The sequence below is a fragment of the Podarcis gaigeae genome (assembly GCF_964106915.1).
Source record: "Podarcis gaigeae genome assembly, chromosome: 5".
Taxonomy (NCBI): Eukaryota; Metazoa; Chordata; class Lepidosauria; order Squamata; family Lacertidae; genus Podarcis; species Podarcis gaigeae.
Genome location: NC_139681.1, coordinates 24161692 through 24181477, shown reverse-complemented (window position 1 = coordinate 24181477; position 19786 = coordinate 24161692). Strand labels below are relative to the sequence as shown.

The window sequence follows — 19786 nt, the reverse complement described above, 5'->3', positions numbered from 1 at the left end:
AGGTTGAAAATGCAAGTGGATGTAAGTTCAGTTTGGACATTAAGCAGGCTTGGCCTTACCATTTGGCAAAGTCAAATAGCTGGGGACAACGTGTGCGTATAATCTTGCTACAACCCTTTGTTATATCTGAGTATCATAAATTAATTCTGTAAGAACATGGCTTGTCTAAGCAATACTTCTGCTAAGCCATTTATGGTACGTGTTCCCCGTCAGTCTGCTTCAACTCTCTCTTTCTTCATCTCCTTTCCGCCTACCGTCTTTCCAAAAACACTTGGAAAACTTGATGCAGTTTCAATATGATCTGATTTTAATTGATTAATTCCGGAGCATCAAGCGTAATCCAAGGGTGCACATACAATCCACTGCGCGTGAAGTGGGTGAAAGGGTATTTCAGCCTCCTCTTGAAGCAGGAGCTGCCCATACTCCTGTCAAGCATCAGAGGACCCAACCCCCACAGCAGGTTGCCAGGAATGGACAAGACAAGGAAAAGTTCTTACTATCAGCTTTTTACTCAATATTCACAGAGAGAGGCTTGGAAATGCAGCCTCGTGGAATAATGGCGTTGCCCCGAGTGAGTCTCCATCCCCTCCATCTCTCCCACTTCCTCATGCATCCTCGCCATGGGTGCTGAAAAGTGTCCTTTGCCTTTGAGCTCTTTGCTCTCCTACTTTCAATGCTTGCCAGGTCCTGGGAGAGGGGCGTTGTGGAATGCTTTCTAAAGACACTGTGTCTGTCAGCTGTCCCCCCTCTGGTGCTGCTTCTTCTTCCTCCTCTCCCATTATTTCCCAGCTTTCCCCCTCATCTGCCTCTGAGTTGTGACCTCCCTCAAACCCCTGTTGTAATTCTGAACTGTCTTCTTCTCCTCTCGAAGGATCAGGCTGGGGAGGCGGTCTCCACCATTTCTCCTCTGCTCTGTTTCTGACAACTCCCCTGAAAAGTGATCCCTTAAGGTCCAGGGACCTTGGACATTTTGTGGGGAGCAAAGGGCCACTTATGGTCAGAAAGGAAATCAGCAATCACCTTGCACATGTGCACTTTGCATCCTCCCCCCCTCCAGTTATTTGTTGCAGAAGCTACATCATTTTGGCAGAGTGCACAAGAAATGATTCTTGCGGTACTCACGGCCAGAGTGTCCTCATAGACATATCCATAGTAGGGAGTGCCGACAAACATCGGAGGTGTGTCCTGAACATCTTCCACATTGATTGTGACGGTGGTTGTGGCTGAGAACACCTTGTTGTTGCCACGGAGCTTGCCGCCGCCATCCTAGGATGTAAAACAGTTCCTAGATCTTAGGATCCGTTTGCATTTCACACACACAAAATGTGCTCCACTCATTTGGAGTGAGAGATCAGGCTGAAAAGTACAGCTCTGATGAGGAATGGTGGGAGCCTCCCCCCCCCCTTGGATCATGAAGCTACCCAGGAGCAGGAGGACAGTATAGATTTGGAACAATGGTTTGCAGAAGGGCATAGTTCTGAAGACAAAAGTTGGGATGAACTGGGGGTTGAACAGCAAAGTGAAGTAGAACAGGAAGAGATAGAGTTAACAGACTCTCTCTCACCGGAGACTGTCCAGCCTATCAGTCCAAGGACACAAAGAGCAGATAAGGTAGCTGCACAAAAGGCACAATGGTTGTGAGATCAGGTTGCAAGGTGTGGAAATGTACAAGGGGGGGGGAGTGGGTGGAAGCCTTAACTGGAAACACCGTCATTCCGAGAATTGCTGTGTTGTTCTTTTGCTGTGATCATTAAAGACTCTTTAATGGTAAGCAACTCTTTTCACTTTGGCCTGCTTATCTATGGCAAAAGGGTCTCTGAAACCTGACAATTGCTCTGCTCCTGGTAGAATAGACTAACTGGACATGTTGAAAATTATGCATACACCAGAACTGATGGGAATAGGAAATATCTGATCTGGCACAGATAGATGGGGATCATTCCCTGAACCATGGGAAGCTTTCCCCTCATTTTCAGCTTTTCTTCTGTTAACTACTTGGAGGCCTGACCTTAAGTGTCCAAGATTCTACATGCCCAGGATTCTAAGGAAAGAGGCTTTTCCCCAGGGACCACTCCCAAGGTGACAACGGTTACTGTCACTAGACCAAGGATTTATTGCAGTGCTCCTCATGGATGCAAGTCTTTCGCTGTGTCAGCACAATATCAGTGGTATCAAATTGCCAGCCAGTATCCCCCCCCCCCAATTCATCTGAATTAATCCTCCCTGCAGAATATACGATAAGCAAAGAACAAACACTTGTTGCCAACAACCCATTTGCAATATATCAATGACTCAGTTGGAATATGAACCCAGCAGTATACAAAATGCTTCTACGCATTTCTCAATTTTGCTTTATTTTTAATTGCTCTTGTTTGTTCCTTAAATAATTAGCTGAGGTAAATCCATCACATATGCTTTGTTTGCTTTTCTTTGAAAGGTTTGCAGATTTGAGCTTCAACTGGTCAAAGGGCAGCTAAGTCGGAAAATTCCACTCTCCTATAGGGTACTAGAGGCTGAATTTACCCAGGATCCTTTAATACAGGCCTTGAGATGATGGTAAGACCCCACTGATCTTGGCAACATTATTTCTGAAGGAAAAATCAGAGGACTGGAGTCCCTTAGAGACTCCCTTGTGATGGTATAATCAAAGTGCAAACAGCCTCTATGGACTATGAGAGAATTGACTCCTGCTGGAGCTGCAGGCACAACATAGGCAATTAAGGAGTCAATTTGACATATGTAGCCAGGAGGAGCCTTTCAACACCCAGTGACCATCATGGCTGAGCAGGGCTTTGAACTTGAGAGATCATCTACACAAACAACCAGATTATGCCCCGAAATCTTTAGCTCATATAGTCACTATGTCTATTCCACCCTTTCCTGGGCCAGGGGAATTGGCCTGTAGACTAGAATGTACAAAGCATCTGTACGAAGGAGTCACAGATCTGCACAAATCTGTTTTCAATCAATTATTACTCTCTTCTCCTCACACACCCTGATTTCATTTCCTCCTCCTCCTATACACCACACAGATTGATGTCTAAAAGCTTGGAAACGGTGTTCAGAAATATAATGAGATAACAGTTCATCTTGGATTGTCCAAGTTCAGAATGAAGGTGGAGGAACCTTTTGACTGAATGCTCTCTTTCTCATGTATAAAACTTCCTGAATGTAGAAAAGTAGGATGTCAGGGAGCAGGAGTCTAACCTAGCTTTCACATTGAGATGTGCAGGGTAGGTTTATTGTTCACAAATATATATATTTAAAGTAAACAGGAGTGTATGGTGAGGAAGGCTGCTATTGTAGATCTGGCCTCCCAGCAGTGGTAACATTGCCACATAAAATCATAGAATTATAGAGTTGGAAGGGAGCACGAGGATCATCTCGTCCAACCCTCTGCAATGCAGGAATCTTTCGCTCAACATGGGGCTCAAATCCACAACCCTGAGATTAAAGATTAAAGAGTCTCATACTCCACTGACCGAGCTATCCCAGAACAGCAAGGATAGGTAGCAACTTTGGGCCATAATTGAGTGCACTCTTCCCACCTTAGATCACATCTATGCTGCCAGGTGCCATAAGAAAGCGGCAGAGATAGCGCAGGATAGTACGCACCCCGGAAATGATCTCTTTCGGCTTCTGCCTTCTGGAAGACGGTATAGGGTTATAAAGGCCAGGACTAGCCACCTGAGAAACAGTTTCTACGCAAATGCAATTCTGGTTCTAAACGCAGCATAAGGGGTCTCTATAGTATAGTGTATTTTAAAATGGGGTTTCAGAGTTTCTAGGGGTTTTGAATGCTTTATGTAGTTTTTCAATTTCATTGTTCTGCATGGGAAAATGACAATAAAGATACCGTATATAGGCAAGACCAGCAGATTGGCTTCACTGATGCACTTGAACTGTCATAACTATGATCCTGACCCACCATGTCACCCAACCATCCTAGTACATGGCAGAACCACTGCTGCCAGGAGGCCAGATCCATAGTAGTGCTCCTCCTCACCTGCTCTTATTGGACTTGAAGTTAAAAATGGGCAACCACAACAATGGATCACACCTGACAACACAACAGGATTGCAATGCAACAAAGAGACCTGCTGGTTACAATGCTTAATATTTCCAGCTTATGTGGGATAACTGAAACATATATAATGGTACTATATATGGGCTTGTGATACCATAAATACACATTTAGTATGACATAACTTTTCAGAGATGGAAAAAAGGCAAGGTCTCTATGAGAAAAGAATGGCAAAGCAAGCTGATGGACTATGCCAAAATAGCAAAACTTGACTGGAAAACTCAGAAACCAAGAGGCCAAAAACTTTATAAAAGAACAGGAAAAAATTATAAGTTATTTAGGAGACCACTGTAAGCAGATGGAAACATTGGCAGGATTTTTATTTCACTTGTAGTGTAACAATTACAATGGACAAAATGGGTTGATATAAAAATTAGAGTATGGAAGAATATGCAGTTGTAAATGTTCAAAATGGGACCCCGTGGAGGGGGCAGGGGGAAGTCCCGAGATTCAGAGGAATCTCTCTATATGGATATGTATCTGGGTTTTTATAGTTTTGTATTTGTAAAACCAAATCAAAGTGATTTCAAAAATAAAAGAAAATAATATGACATAGGTTTTCATGGACTATATTAGCATTAGGCTAAGTTGCAGGAATATGGTTGGTGTGTGTATTTAGAAGTGCAGTCAGAGAGAAATAAGATGCAGAAAAGTACAGACAGCAATAATTATATACACGGCAGTGGTAATTTTTTAAATAAATGTCAACGGTATAGACCAGGGGTAGGCAACCTAAGGCCCGGGGGCCAGATGCAGCTAATCGCCTTCTCAATCTGGCCCATGGACAGTCCAGGAATCAGCTTGTTTTTACATGAGTAGAATGTGTCCTTTTATTTAAAATGAATCTCTGGGTTATTTGTGGGGGCTGCTGGTGTTTTTACATGAGTAGAATGTGTGCTTTTATTTAAAATGCATCTCTGGCTTATTTGTGTTGCAGAGGAATTTGTTCATTCCCCCTCCCCCCAAAAAAATATATAGAGTGGCCCACCACATGGTTTGAGAGACAGTGGACCGGCCCATGGCTGAAAAAGGTTGCTGACCCCTGGTATAGACACTCTGGCATTGGCAAGGGAATTAACACATATTTTGGTTTGGTCCACAAGTGATAACACCAAGACTCTTGGTGTATTTTAATTCAGCACTTTTCCATTGCAGTCTCCCTTCAAATGACAAAGTGGACCTGTCTGAGCTAAATGGACCATTGGCCTGGCTCTGTAATAAGGGAGGTCCATACATTTTCAAGACCAGAAATTATCCACCCCTGCCCAATCGTCACCATCTCTTTCAAAATGTCCACAGATATCTTGCACCCACAGACTCTGCAGGATAGCACTCACTCTGTTATGGAAAAGCTGGATATGTTTGGCTGCCATAAACCATTTCTCCAGAACTTTGCACAGCAAGAATACGGAAAGATACTCGGGCCATGTCCTTCACTGTAAACCCCAGGAGAAATCACAGCAAGACTTCTTGAGGACTGCTTTGATAGACTGGCAGAAGCACTGTAGATCCAGTGTCGAGAAAATATTAGATGTCACAAGCTATTTTGGGCCTGTTAGATCTCACACCATCTCTATCACCTGCAAGGATGCTTTTCCTTGCCCTTGTACAGTTTCCCCTACAGCTGGAAAAGTATGATCAGGAGAATATATAAATACCTTTGCCACCACAGTAACAAAATAAGTTCTGGATTTTTCATAGTCAAGAGTGATCCCGGTTTTGATGCGAAGGACACCACTGTGGCGATCTATAGTAAACTTATTTGTATGGATGTTCTAGAAGAAAAGAAAAGAAATGTAAGATTGTGTGTGTCTTTAGTGTATAGGTTGATATCCTCCTGCTGTCAGAAACCAACTTCATATTATTTGCTCTTAAAGAACAAGACCTATGGCAAGACAGAGAACAAGCGGCTTCCCCCCGAAAAGAATGCGCGCTCTGCACAATGTGAATTTCCTTGAGACAAATGGAGTTTTAATCTTCAGTAGGTCAACTGACTGAAGTGAACTGGAGCAAGCACAGAATTCATCCCCTCTGACAGTAGCATGGCCAATTACCCTTTGCCAAGAAAGGAGATTTGCATTACTAAATCTCCACCCCCATCGTTCAGCCTGGACACTGAGATCCAGCGCCGAGGGCCTTCTGGCTGTTCCCTCGCTGCAAGAAGTGAGGTTACAGGGAACCAGGCAGCGGGCCTTCTTGGTAGTGGCGCCTGCCCTGTGGAACGCCCTCCCAGCAGATGTCAAGGCAATAAACAACTATTTTACTTTTAAAAGACAACTGAAGGCAGGCCTCTTTAGGGAAGTTTTTAATGTCTAATGCTGTATTGTTTTTAATATTCAGTTGGAAGCCGCCCAGAGTGGCTGGGGAAACCCAGCCGGATGGGCGGGGTATAAATAATAAATTATTATTATTATAAAGAGGACACCAATCAGCATGCAGTAAATTTTATGTAGAGGCACAAATTCAGAAATAATTGATATAGTTTAAATAGAAGTGCATGCTTCCCACCATACTGGGGAAGGCACAGGGTGACTTGGGTCACTTGTTCAGTCTGCTGACCCACAGCTGGCAGTTGCTCCTCAAAACTCTCCCTTTCTATGACCCAACAGCCCTCAAAATAGAGGACCATTCTCTTTAAAGTAGGGCATAAGGCCACCCTAATTGTCAGGAGTCTTTTTTCTGAGTGAGGAGACTCTACTCACTTTATGCTCTGCAACCGCCAAGCAACCGCTCACCCCATTGTGAGTACCCATTTATTTGCATTGTCCAAAGATGGGGGAAGTACAACAGGGAGTTATGTTGATGTAAGGTAAAAGGCAAAGGACCCCTGGATGGTTAAGTCCAGTCAAAGGTGGCTATGGGGTTGTGGCCCTCATCTCGCTTTCAGGCCAAGGAAGCCGGCGTTTGTCCACAGACAGTTTTCCAGGTCATGTGGCCAGCAGGACTAAACTGCTTCTGGCGCAACGGAACACTGATGGAAACCAGAGCCCACAGAAACGCTGTTTACCTTCCTGCTACAACATTACACCAACCTATAACATACTTCCTTTTGAAATCGTTGTCATCTCTAGAATCTAGAGACACAGAGGAGGGGCAGGTGACATGACCTGACAAAAGGACTCAAGAGGCAGAGGGCATATAGTATAGGACCAGCTCTCAGCATTTATGAATGTCGTAACAGGCTCAGCAATATTCTCAGACTTCCCGTAATTCTTACTTGTGAACTCAAGCTGTTTATTGTAAAGGACAATTGAGTTGCATCCAGGAGAGTGCTATGTGAATGTTCTCTCCGCACAAAGATTTCTGCTTGCGCAGCAAAATGTTTGCCCCCTCTCTTCCCCTGTGCATCCTAAATCTGTTCCATGGGTTCTTCCAACCCTCTGGAGCAGACGGGGGGAGTGGGAGGAGAAGGAGTAAAGTCCTGGTACATAAGCGCGGGGGGGGGGGGGATGCACAGATGGGACACATTAGCTCAGACATCCCCAAACTCAGCCCTCCAGCTTTTTTTGGACTACAACTCCCATCATCCCTAGCTAACAGGACCAGTGGTCAGAGATGATGGGAATTGTAGTTCCAAAACAGCTGTGGGCCGAGTTTGGGGATGCCTGAATTAGCTGCATACAGCCCTGTAGTCTGCCATCTTAACAGTAACAGCATAATCAAAACACAGGGTGTGTGGTTTTTTTTCTTCCTTTCCTGCCTCTGGGCACACCCCACAAGTTTTAGCAGTATAACAATTCTTATACATTTACATGTGCTTTACCAGAATATGTATAGAGTTTTATTTCAGGTAAAAGGGCAGCTAGAAACACTCCTTCTGACAGCTTAGCTAAGGAGATTTTGTTGTGTTACTTGTGAAAGCAATTATACCCCACTTTTCGGCGCTCAGAGTGTTTTGCGGTAAAAAAAAAATGAAATACAATAGAGCCGAGAGCTTTTAAATGGAACCAAAACATAAACAGCATGGTGGAAACAAACAAAAAAATCAATCAAAGTTTAAAACCATGTGAAAGAAAAGGGGCTTCAGAACTTTGCTTAAAAGTTCAAAAGGGAGGCTCACCACCATAGTACTGTGTGCTTTCTGAGGAGGTGCAAATCTGCAAGAAGACGTAATATTTGCCCCTTAATCATCTGGAACACTAGGACAGGGGTTGCTCAAAAAAGGAGAAAGAAAAATGCTAAGGTCTCTTTTCAGTAAAGAAGAATGATTGCCTTCCTGTCTCCCTTGGCTGTGCACAATGCTCAGCTTATGGTTTCTCTCCTTTCAGTATTTTTCTCCTGTTAAGAAGATTAGATTTAATCCTACTTAAATATTTGTGCTTTCAGAAGCAGCTACTTGATTAGTGAGCTCTCCAGTGTCTGAGGAAAGACCAAAATGAATAGGTTTACATGGATTCTTTTACCTCTAGTTAGGTGGGAATCAAAATTACTCAGCTGTGAGATTTTTATATTGCAAGCTCTATTAGTTCAGGTAGACAGTGTCTTTTTTTGCACTGAAGTTTTGTCTTTGAAAGGGGAAAAAAATCCATGAGAAGAACCGGAACTGTTTCCACTGAGATATTGCTCCCTCCTAGATGGGTCATTCGCTGATACACAATTGCAGCCAAATAAATTAGGACTTGTGTATACAGTAGCTAGCTGGCAACTGATACACTTGTGGCAAAGTATCATTAAATGGTAAAGAGACCCCTGACAGTTAAGTCCAGTCGCAAACGACTCTGGGGTTGTGGTGCTCATACTGCACTCAAAAAACCCATATGTGTGAACAGTACCAAAAAGAAAAGAAAAGAAAAATTAGGGAGAAAGAAACACAAGTAAAAAGTCATATTTCAAATGGAGAAATCTCTAAGAATTGCTCTCTCCCTTTCCAGGATATGTCTGTCTTCTGCAATGTGTATGGCTTTTTGCACTGTAGGGAGGGGAAATGAGAAGGTCACAAATCACACTTTTGCCTGCAGCTCAATACACAAAACAACCTTTCCTAACTCATCGTCTCAAGTAACCCTGGGAAGTGATGCTTTCAGTTTATGAATTGGAAACTGAGGCAGACAGCTGCAATGATCACTTGCTGATCAGAAGGTTGGCGGTTCGAATCCCCGTGATGGGGTGAGCTCCTGTTGCTCGGTCCCTGCTCCTGCCAATCTAGCAGTTCGAAAGCACGTCAAAGTGCAAGTAGATAAATAGTTACCGCTCTGGCGGGAAGGTAAACGGCGTTTCCATGCGCTGCTCTGGTTCGCCAGAAGTGACTTAGTCATGCTGGCCACATGACCCGGAAGCTGTATGCGGGTTCCCTCGGCCAATAAAGCGAGATGAGCGCCGCAACCCCAGAGTCAGCCACGACTGGACCTAATGGTCAGGGGTCCCTTTACCTTTACCTTTTACCCATCTAACCTCTGAGTCAAACAAGTCCGCTTACCCACTCTTAGGGGTGTGGCAGCTTTGTGGAACAGCCAGCCCCTCTCCTCCCACCAACGATGCAGGGCTGGGCATCAGGGTCTGATCCTTGCTGAACCGCGAGCTTCAAATCCTGCTCTGCGTCAGCCTGCCAAACTGGCAAATGGCAGGCTGGTGTAGAGGGCTGGGCTCTCTGGGGGCAGGCTGGAGGGAACAATCAGGCTTCCCTCAGGTCCATGCCTGCGGGATTTAAAACAGCCCGCACCAGCCCCCGATGCCCAGCTCTTCTTCATTGGATCAAACCAACTCCAGTAATTTTGCATTTACTCATTGAATTGACCTTGTTATGGCTGTGGTAGTTGCCACATTTATGGGGCTGGGTAGGAATTTGCGTATCAGGCAAATTGGCTGTGACCTGGAGGTTTTGCCTACCTCGTAGCAATTGTCACAACTTTTAGAGTTTTAGGCATTGAGCAACCTTAGCCTGGGTTGGAAGGGGGGTTGTACCCTGGCCTTCCCATCCAGAAATAGAGTAACCTATTAAAGGGATCTATGATGGGGTTACTTCTGTCCATTTAGCCAGACAAGGGGCTTGGGCCTCAGTGGTCCTAGAGGTGGTGATCCCTAAGGGGATCCCCCTATTTGATGTAAGTCGTAGGAACCCCCACTGCCGGCGTTGACGCTGATGTCAATTCTGGTAGGCAGCCTGGAAATAAATGCTTACTCAATGCCTATGCCAAACCACTTCATCTGAAGTCAATAAAGTTGTGTCCTGATTTGATCCCATTCAACTGTGTGGTCTCCTTTATTGGTAGCTCGCCTGGGCCTGCAAGTATCATTTCAGAATATTTTTATCTCATGTTGTACCAAGCTGAGCACATAGATGAGGAACCTGTGACCCTCTAGAAGTTGTTGGACTGCAACTCCCATCATCCTTGACTGGAAGATGGCGGCTGAGGTTGATAGGAGTTGCAGTCCAACAATATCTGGAATGGCAAAGGTCCTCATTCCTGCATTATATCATTATGGAAGTTCTAATGTTCTTAGTGTTGACTTTATAGTCAGAAGGTACTCAAACAAACAGACACCATGAGATGGATTTTACCATATTTTTCGCTGCATAAGATGCACCTGACCATAACACACCTAGTTTTTAGAGGGGGAAAGCAAGAAAAAATATATTCTGCGCAGAGCATGTAAGCAGCTCTTGCTTTAAACCCTTCCGTCGCTCCTCCCCAGCAGAGCAAACTGCACGGCTCTCACTGAAGCCAGCAGAGCAAGAGCAAGAGCGATAGCTGCACAGCGCCTCTTGTTCTGCTGGCTTCCCAGCAAAGCGGGAGGAACGACGAAAGGGAGCCCTTACAAGGGAGCGCTGAGCAGAGCCTGGCAGCGGCTCTTGCTGGCTTTTCTGGGAGGTGTGGGAAGGGACAGAGGGCAGCCTGTCAGTCCCTTCTCCCTCCGCACGGCTCTTTAAAGGGAGCGCTGAGCAGAGCCTCCCACCTGCTTTCACTCCTTAAGACGCACACACATTTCCCCTTACTTTTTAAGAGGGGAAAAGTGCGTCTTATGGAGCGAAAAATATGGTAAGTGGCTCCCAGTGCTTCCAGTCCACTCTTTGTCTTATTCCTGGGGTGCCTAGACACCTAAGTCAATATTTACCTGCAGAAAGTAGGTTATGCTCCCCCCTGAACCAGTGTCTCTGTCTATGGCTTCAATTTTCAAGATGCTGCTGCCTGAAGGTGTGTTCTGTGAATCCAAACAGAGAACATAATCAGAGATGGGCATAAGAAATTAGGTGGTATTAGTAAAATATAAATATACTCCTATGATGGGAAGGTAATGTGTTAGGAAAGCAAAAAGAGAGAGTGAGAACAATGAGATATTGCATTGGGAAGAAAGGGAAAGAGAATCAAGTTCATTCCTTCCCCATCCATCCCAAAATCACAGCAGCAACAAGGAGAGACACAGAGCAATGAAGAATATGTCCATGTCAGCTGTTTTTACTCTTCACTGAGCACTGAAGTGTACAATCTGAAGCTTAGGGAAAGTCTCTGGAAAGGCTGGGTAAAAACTGACATAACATTTGACAGATGAAACCTCTATAGAGCAGTGGGAATAGTTTTAGATACGCTCTCAAAATGATCAATACAAACTTACTTTTTTGAGCTCTTATAAAATGATTTGGGCAGTTTCCTGGGGAAGCTGATTGTGGGCAGCTGTAACTGATTGGCTAGTGCCCAGGAAATCACCAAATGCTGCCTCCCAGTCCCCAAGGCAGTTTGTAGTAGTTGTTATTACTTTTTTACCTTACTTTTAAAATGAAATAAAATAATGACACCTTTTCTTTCCAGACGAGGGATAACGACATTATCATCAAATTGCAAAGCTCATCAGAAACCTTCATTTGAAGTGGAAGTGCATATGTCAACACTGCTTGAATCTTACCACAAAAGCAGCCAGTGCACAACTTACAGCCATGCTCATCATGGGGTAGCTGAACCCAATTTCCTCTCTATTTACATTTGCTAAAAAGACAGAGTTAAGTTTCACCAACCTCCAGGACTTGGGCTATGTATGGTGTGTTGGTAAATTCTGGGCTCTCGTCATTAGCATCTGTTACAAGGATCCTGACTTTCTCAGCCACCTAAAGTTGAACATGATGCAATTTTAGACAGGAAAGTGGATTTATACCAAGGAGTGATCATATGCATACTTGGCTGCATCTTAGCCCTAATGACAACCATTTTAAGAACTACTAGGATCAGAACAAGAGTTCCTCAAGGGTGGCAGCTTTGAACCCCATATGGGACAGTTGCATATTCCTGCATTGCAGGGGGTTGGACTAGGCCAGTGGTCCCCAACCTTTTTTTGGCCATGCCCCACCTAAGCATCTCTAAAATCCTGATCCTGCCCCCCACTGTGACATATAATTCTTATAATTCAAAAAATGAACTCCTGTCCACGTGGAGGAAGCCTAAAAGACCATTAACTTGGTCTAAACAAGCTTCCAAAGAACATGGCATCCATGAAAGAGAAAAATAAAAGAACAAAAGGACAGTTGAAGTACAGTGGTACCTCAGGTTACATACGCTTCAGGTTACATACACTTCAGGTTACAGACTCTGCTAACCCAGAAATAGTACCTCGGGTTAAGAACTTTGCTTCAGGATGAGAACAGAAATTGTGCTCTGGTGGTGTGGAGGCAGCGGGAGGCCCCATTAGCTAAAGTGGTGCTTCAGGTTAAGATCAGTTTCAGGTTAAGAACAGACCTCCGGAACGAATTAAGAAGAAGAAGAAGAAGGGGATTTTGGATTTGATATCCCACTTTATCAATACCCGAAGGAGTCTCAAAGCTGCTAACAATCTTCCCCCCCCCACAACAAACACTCTGTGAGGTGAGTGGGGCTGAGAGACTTCAGAGAAGTGTGACTAGTCCAAGGTCACCCAGCAGCTGCATGTGGAGGAGCGGAGACGCAAACCCGGTTCCCCAGATTACAAGTCCATCGCTCTTAACCACTACACGACACTGGCTCGCTGTATACGAGGCCCCTAGAACTATAGGAAGTGCAAAAAGGTCACTGTTAATAACTCATTCTCAAATTGCTTCCCTGAAAAATCAAATTGCCCCCCTGCGGGGCGTGTGCCCCACGTTGGGAACCATGGGACTAGACAATCCTCAAGGTCCCTTGCAACTCTACAATTTTATTATTCTTTGATTCTATCCGTTTCATTGAGGGACCTACGCTTCTAGCCTTGGGTGTGTGTGTGTGTGTGTGTGTGTGTGTGTGTGTGTGTGTGTATCTCTATCCTCTTTCTTCCAACAATTTACAGGCCAGGGTTCAAAGCCCCACATGTGGGAGGGCTTCCCTCCAATGTGAGGAAGCTAAACATTCACTCACTTCCCCATGCAGTGCAGATGAACATTGTGCCTTTTTTTGTTCACAAGATGCTATTCCCACTAAGAAAACCTTAATATGGAAATAATGTGTTTATCTGTGTCTACTCGTGAGTCAGATGCACATGTGCCAACCCACTCTTGGAGTCTTGGTCATGCCCATGTCTGAGTGAGTGATTAAGTTACAAGGATCTGGTTGAGACAGATATGGAGGGTGGCAAAAGCCAGGGAACTGCCCCGATATACTGTATCTTGTGCTCTATAAAACTCACTTTTTTCCTCCTAACAAGTAAGGGGAAATGTGTGTGTCTTATGGAGCAAATGCAGGCTGCACAGCTATCCCACAAGCCAGAACAGGAAGAGGGATTGCTGCTTTTGATGCGCAGCGATCCCTCTTGCTGTTCTGGCTTGTGGGATTCAGAATATTTTTTTTTCTTGCTTTCCTCCTCCAAATGGTCTGGTGCATCTTATAGAGCGAAAAATACGGTAATGCATTTTTTTTAAAAAAAATGTTTCTTAGGTTTTCAGATCAAAGTTTTACAGCCACATATCCAATATACAACATAAAAACAAGATTCCGAAGAATCTCCTGGACTTCCCTCCTCCCCTTTCTGAGTTGAATTGTTAATCATTTCCTCCTGCATCTTTTATGATAATCCAAATCTTTTACCTCTCCATTATGTCCAAAATTCACCATTAAACTACAAGTGTTATTCCAGTCCTACTAATGGTGGGTGGGTTATAATTTATCTTAAAAACCATTGTAAACACTTAAAGCCCCTGATATAATATATATAAGATAAACCAAAAAACCTAGGGGTGATTCCTCACATCCCACAATCTATCCCTTGGAAATATCCAAGTGGTTGATTTGGCAGTTAGGAGAATGGCAACTGTTTCCTTTTCCATTATCTGATACAGAATAGAGCGTGAATAGGCAATGATGAGGAAAACCCCTTTTCTCTTTAAATACTTACTGTACTTAAGCCATCTGAGATGCTGACGACAACTTCAACCTCATCTTCTCTCTTAAAATAGAAAATAAAAGAATTGTTGTCCACAGGGTTGATGGGATCTAAGGCTCATACTTTTAGAAGTGTAAAAATACAACATTTATCAAATATTTGCTTGCTTTCTATGTAGTATTGTTTTACCTGGCTAAATAAGTAACACATAACTCTGTTTGAAGAACAGAGTTAGGAGACCATTAACAGCAGAAACCTAGGGATGTCTGCTTAAATATATGATCTATTGAGTTCAATGGGGCTTACTCCCAAGTAAGTGCGGGCAAGTTCATGTGTGCACTTATTGTGGAGTAAGCCCAACTGAATTCAGGAATTAATTCTGAGTAAATATCCACATTGACTATAACTGTTTTGTAGAGTAACCTTTCAAATATACGGAGTTTGCTTTCAATTTGTGGACTTCTTGGAAACATCCCTTTGGTGGACATAATTATGGTTACTAACATTTTACTTTTAGTATGTTTATTTATGTGAAACATTATACCACAACTATTCTTTATAAATATTAGGAAGTTTGCAATAAACCCCAATCACCCAAATTTTCAAATTCCATGTTTTAAAAGCTGAAAATGAGGCTTAAAAAAAAAAATCATTATTTCTGTCATTTGCTTCACATTGGTTATACTCATTTTGTCCCCCAAATTAATGGATGGTATAACCAGTTGTCCTACAACTGATAGATATGGCCCTAAATTTTCACTGGAGGCAATAAATCTGTATCTGGACTGAACCATTTTGGACCACAGGTAGATAATCATATGGTTGAATATTCCTCCCTAAAAGAAAACAAAATCTTTGCACAGAGTAAAGAGCATGTCAGGGAGATGGGCTTAAACTTAAACTTCTACCTAGTTTCCTTTGTGTGATTTGTTTTTTGTATAAAGATGAATTTGATTATGTGAGTGCCCCCCCCCCGAGATTTTAAGTGAACAGCCCAGGTAGGGGGTTATCAGCTCAGTGGGAACTAAGCTACAAACAGCTGACACAAACAACCATCTTAAATTGATCCTGACACCACAAATAGATTCTGCTTTGTTGCACTGTACCTCACGGTCCAGCTCTTCAATCAGTGTAACATTTCCATAGTTTTCATCAATAGCAAAGTACTTTCTTGACCCAGATTCAAAGGTCATGCCATAGGTTACCGGATCCCCTTCGGGATCTGTCCCATTTAATGTGTACACGTGTGTACCTGAAAGAGAGAGATTAGGACACCTTGTAGAAAAATTTGCTTTTGGAGGGTATTGTGAAGAGCTACTGCAATGTTGTTATACAGTGGAACCTCGGTTGTCGAACGTAATCTGATCCGGAAGACCATTCGACTTCCAAAACTTTTGACAACCGAGGCGCAATTGCTGGTTGGTAAAATCCATTGTAAAAATGGAGGAATGTTCCTTGGAAGCCAGTCAACTTCTGAGGCGCGTTCGAAAATGGAAGCATTCACTTCCGGGTTGTCGGTGTTCAAAAGCCGAAGCATTCGACTTCCGTAGCGTTCGACAACTGAAGTTCCACTGAAGTAACATTTTTGTGTGTGAAAAAAATTGAAGTACATTGCTGACTTTAAGAAAAAACCTAGGTCATTCTTTTTCTCACTTGAGATTGAAACTAGTTTGGAGGGAAATGCACCAAAACACAGTATTTCATAAGCAGTGAGAGGCAGTGTCGTAGCTTGGGGCGGTTGCCCTGAGTGCAAAATTGTCAGGGGTGCAAAATTTCGATACTTTACCTTTGGCGTGTTAAAGGAGTTCTTGTGTTTTTGTTTTGTTTTGTTTTGTTGTTTTGCAAGCAAACAAGCACCAAAAGCCCTGCTCTTCCATGCCTCCCTCCCCCAAGCTGATATCAGCTAATGTTTCACTAGTTGTGCGAATGCCAGGATGTTAATAGGATGTTAAAATGGGAAGGTTTTATGGCTTCTCCTTCAGATCAGGCTTGGTGTCTGGCTGATAATTTTTACACCTTTCTCAACACAAGCTCTCCATATCATTAGCACCCGGGGAACACTTCTCAGCGCAGAATTAACACCAATTAAAAAAAAATCTATATTTGGCATTTCTGCCTCCTCTTGCTGAAAAGAAAAGTGAATTTAAAATTAGTCTTATCTTTGTGGGCGCCAGCAAATGGAAACAGAAGCAAACACAGCAGTCTTCATCCCTTGGGGCAGGGGGAAACAAAAGCCTTTCCCTAGGTCCATTATGATTTGTGAGCTGAAACTGAATCTTGGCATTAATCTACCTACCTAGTCAATATATCAGGGGTACAGTGAGGAGCAGTAAAACCAGTGCTATTTTTCTAGAAAAAGTGGTGCTGGAACTCGCCATTATCACCTCCCTGGTTCTCTTAGAATGGCAATGGCGGCCAGCTGAGAGGAACTGAATTCTGGTGAGTTCCGGCTGGAAAAAAAGCCTTGAATAAAACTCTGGAGGAAATGCCCAAGAAAAAGGTAAAACTCTGGACAGGTGAGAAGGGAAAATAGGAAGTACAGTAGGAATGGGAAAGAAAAAAAAGGTAAAGGACCCCTGGACGGTTAAGTCCAGTCAAAGGCGGTTATGGGGTTGTGGAGCTCATATAGCTGGGTTTCCCCAGCCACTTTAGACATAGTTTGGAATAGGTCCAAATAATGCCCACAAAAAGTATGGGATAAAGTGGGAGGTGAATTTGGGGGTGCAAAATGTCTACAAGACCCCCAGTGTAGCTTTTTCATTTCTTTTGTGGCATGTCACAGCCAGGGTGATCCACTTCTCTGCTCCCTCCTCCATCATTTTGTTTTCTCTCTCTCGTCACATGATCCTGGCCAATCGAGAATCGCGTAGTGAGCGAGAGGCTTTCACACCTAGCCAATCGGAATTGGCCACCTACCATTGTTACTGGGAGTGAGCGTTGCGCTCATGTTGGTGGGAGGACGGATGGATAATCCTTGTGTTGTCCTGACAGACCAGATGACTCTTCCTAGCTTCTTACCCTTTGCCGGAATGCATTGTGGCACGGCGTAGGAAGAAAAGGAATTTGCCTGGATGTCTGGAAAGTGCAGAGATGTGCACAAGAAAGGAACATTTTGGAGGGTGGGCAGGTGGATAGAGGCTTAGATGGTGGCATTCAACTTCTAAGGAGTGTTCAAGCCTGGGAAGGGAAAGCTGGTGATAGGTGCCAGCCATGGTTTTGGTGAAGGAATTTGGATAGGCAAAATATGGAAGGCTGGCATGTTTGGACTGATTTATGAGAGAATGATTAAAAGAAATTAAACTCTGGTCCACTAACTGGAAAATTTCTGGTTAAAGAAAGTCAGGCATCTGCTGGAAGTGGAGTTTTGCATTTGACCCTGTGAGTGTAATGTTCCTGCCCTATAACAAATCCCTTGTGCATTAATTGTGTGAAAAATACCAGATGGATAACTCATTCCAGCAAGGAAGTTCTAGAAACAAGCTTAAGCGTTCAGGGCCAATGGAAATGGAAATTCAGGCTTACTAACACTTGCATCGCAGTGCTCACCCAGGCCCCATTGAATTGGCTGAGTGTCACCATTTGTTGTACTAAATTACAGCCCAAATAGGCTACACACATGCATCTGAACGCACATGACACAAATGACCCATTTAACTCATTTCATTTATAGGTAAGTCATCAAGTTTAAAGAGAAGAAGAGTTTTTAGGTAGACCTGCACAAATACAACTGAGTCTCTTTTCTTAGTTCTTAACAAATGAAAAAGAAACCAGCAAATTAATATATTTTTTAAAAAAAGGAGTGGGCTATATCGTAAGACTGACCGACAGCTGTGTCTTCCGAAAGGCTGAGAAGTGCCATGTTCCCGTTAGTGCTGCTAGCTCCATTGTCGAAGAAATAGGGAGCGTAATTCGCCTGAGCTGCAGGTCGAAAAGAAAACAGAATCCAAAACAAAAGCATTCTTTAGATCACAAACAGATGAATTTCCTACCGCGCCTGCCTCTGAGTACAAAGCAAAGATCAACCCTCAAGGGAATAATCTGAGTTCACAATATATCCAATTATGCTAATAGATCACATCTACATTTTAGAAAGTTTATGGCCGTATTTAAGGGATCCTGTACTATCTTGTTAATAATACAAACGGCTATGAATCAGTTAACATATTACAGATGTACCCATATATATAACACACAGAAAATGAATTAATCAGGATCCCACCAGACAGTCTGAAGTTTTCTGCTTGTTGAATGAGCCTTCATGAAATGCTCACTAACTGCAAAACGAGCATCTTTGACCTCCAGGCAATCCCTAAGCAATCTATTGGAGATTCTAAAACATTTTGATTTTCAGGGATGCCTATCAAGAAGCCATAATGAAATAATTACTTACTTGCTGCAAGAGAACAGCAAAGTTCAAAGAAAAAAAAAGTAAAAATGAAATGAAATTAGTTATCATTCTAATCACAGATCAAGAATCAATAACAGCCCACTTGGAGCTACAGGTAATGCAATCAGTGGGGGGGGGGGTAAGGAGGGGGGGGACAGCCAGCAAGCAGTATTTATTTACACAGTTATCAAGAAACAGTTGCAAGGCCACATTATGAAGGATTACTAACAAAGCTTAGGCGTACGTTGCTGTCCTATAGCTTCTTAAGGAGCCAAGAGGTTTTTTGTACTTACCCAGGCAGACATGTATCAAATTGAGGAACAAAGATGGGGGCAGCTGCCATAGATGCTTCATCCCCCCCAAAGCAAGGGTCAGTATCTTCTGAGTTTGGGGGCAGGTGGGTGGAAATATGGCCCCAAAGACCCGGCAGTAAGCTGTCCTTCAGCCCCGTGCAGCGGGGAGAGGCAGGAGCAGATGTTAAGATGTTAAGTGGATGACGCGTCTTAATTTCCGAGGAATTTAAAGGCGCTCCTTCCTTCCACCTAATTAGACCAATTACTTTGCAAGGAGCTCTGGGACTCATTTCTCTGCGAGAGAGTTTGGAGGAACCAACATCACTCTCTGCTGGGGCTGTTATTGTCGTGCGCTGCACTCACACTGCCCAATAAAACATTTTCCAGATCTGGAAAAGACAAGGTAAAACTGGGGTTTGAAATATCCCTCTCCCTCTTTTTTCTAACCTTGCTTTTCTTTTTTCCAGAAATGGAAGGAAGGACAATTTTTACCTCCCTCGAAAGGCTGATGGAACAAATTCTCAAAAGTAAATCAACTTTGACTTACTGAGTGAGCAGCAACATGTAGCATTCTTATAACCAGGAAATCTTTGCCTGAAAGATGGATGTAAATCTAATGAAGAGAAGCGCTCGTTAATCTAGATAATTGTTTTACTACATTTTCAAGACTGAATTTGTATTCGGTTTCTAATACTTGATTGATAAGTCCACCAATTGGATAACCAATATGGATAACATTTAAAAACAACAGGGCTTTTGTTTCTCATT

The 19786-nt window shown here is 43.4% G+C and overlaps 1 protein-coding gene across 2 annotated transcripts in view; it reads right to left on the bottom strand.

Moving 5' to 3' along the window:
- Positions 1 to 19317, bottom strand: part of CDHR1 (cadherin related family member 1) — a 57949-nt gene extending 38632 nt beyond the window's left edge. For both annotated transcript variants that reach the window (XM_083740319.1, XM_083740320.1), the window contains exons 1-8: positions 19019 to 19317; positions 18161 to 18256; positions 15445 to 15590; positions 14351 to 14401; positions 12033 to 12122; positions 11138 to 11224; positions 5743 to 5859; positions 1123 to 1266 (exon numbers count right to left, since the gene is read on the bottom strand). In XM_083740319.1, coding sequence (XP_083596445.1) covers positions 1123 to 1266; positions 5743 to 5859; positions 11138 to 11224; positions 12033 to 12122; positions 14351 to 14401; positions 15445 to 15590; positions 18161 to 18256; positions 19019 to 19079 — 792 coding nt within the window. In that variant the 5' untranslated portion in view covers positions 19080 to 19317. The remainder of the gene's footprint in view (positions 1 to 1122; positions 1267 to 5742; positions 5860 to 11137; positions 11225 to 12032; positions 12123 to 14350; positions 14402 to 15444; positions 15591 to 18160; positions 18257 to 19018) is intronic.
- Between the last annotated feature and the right edge of the window lie 469 nt (positions 19318 to 19786).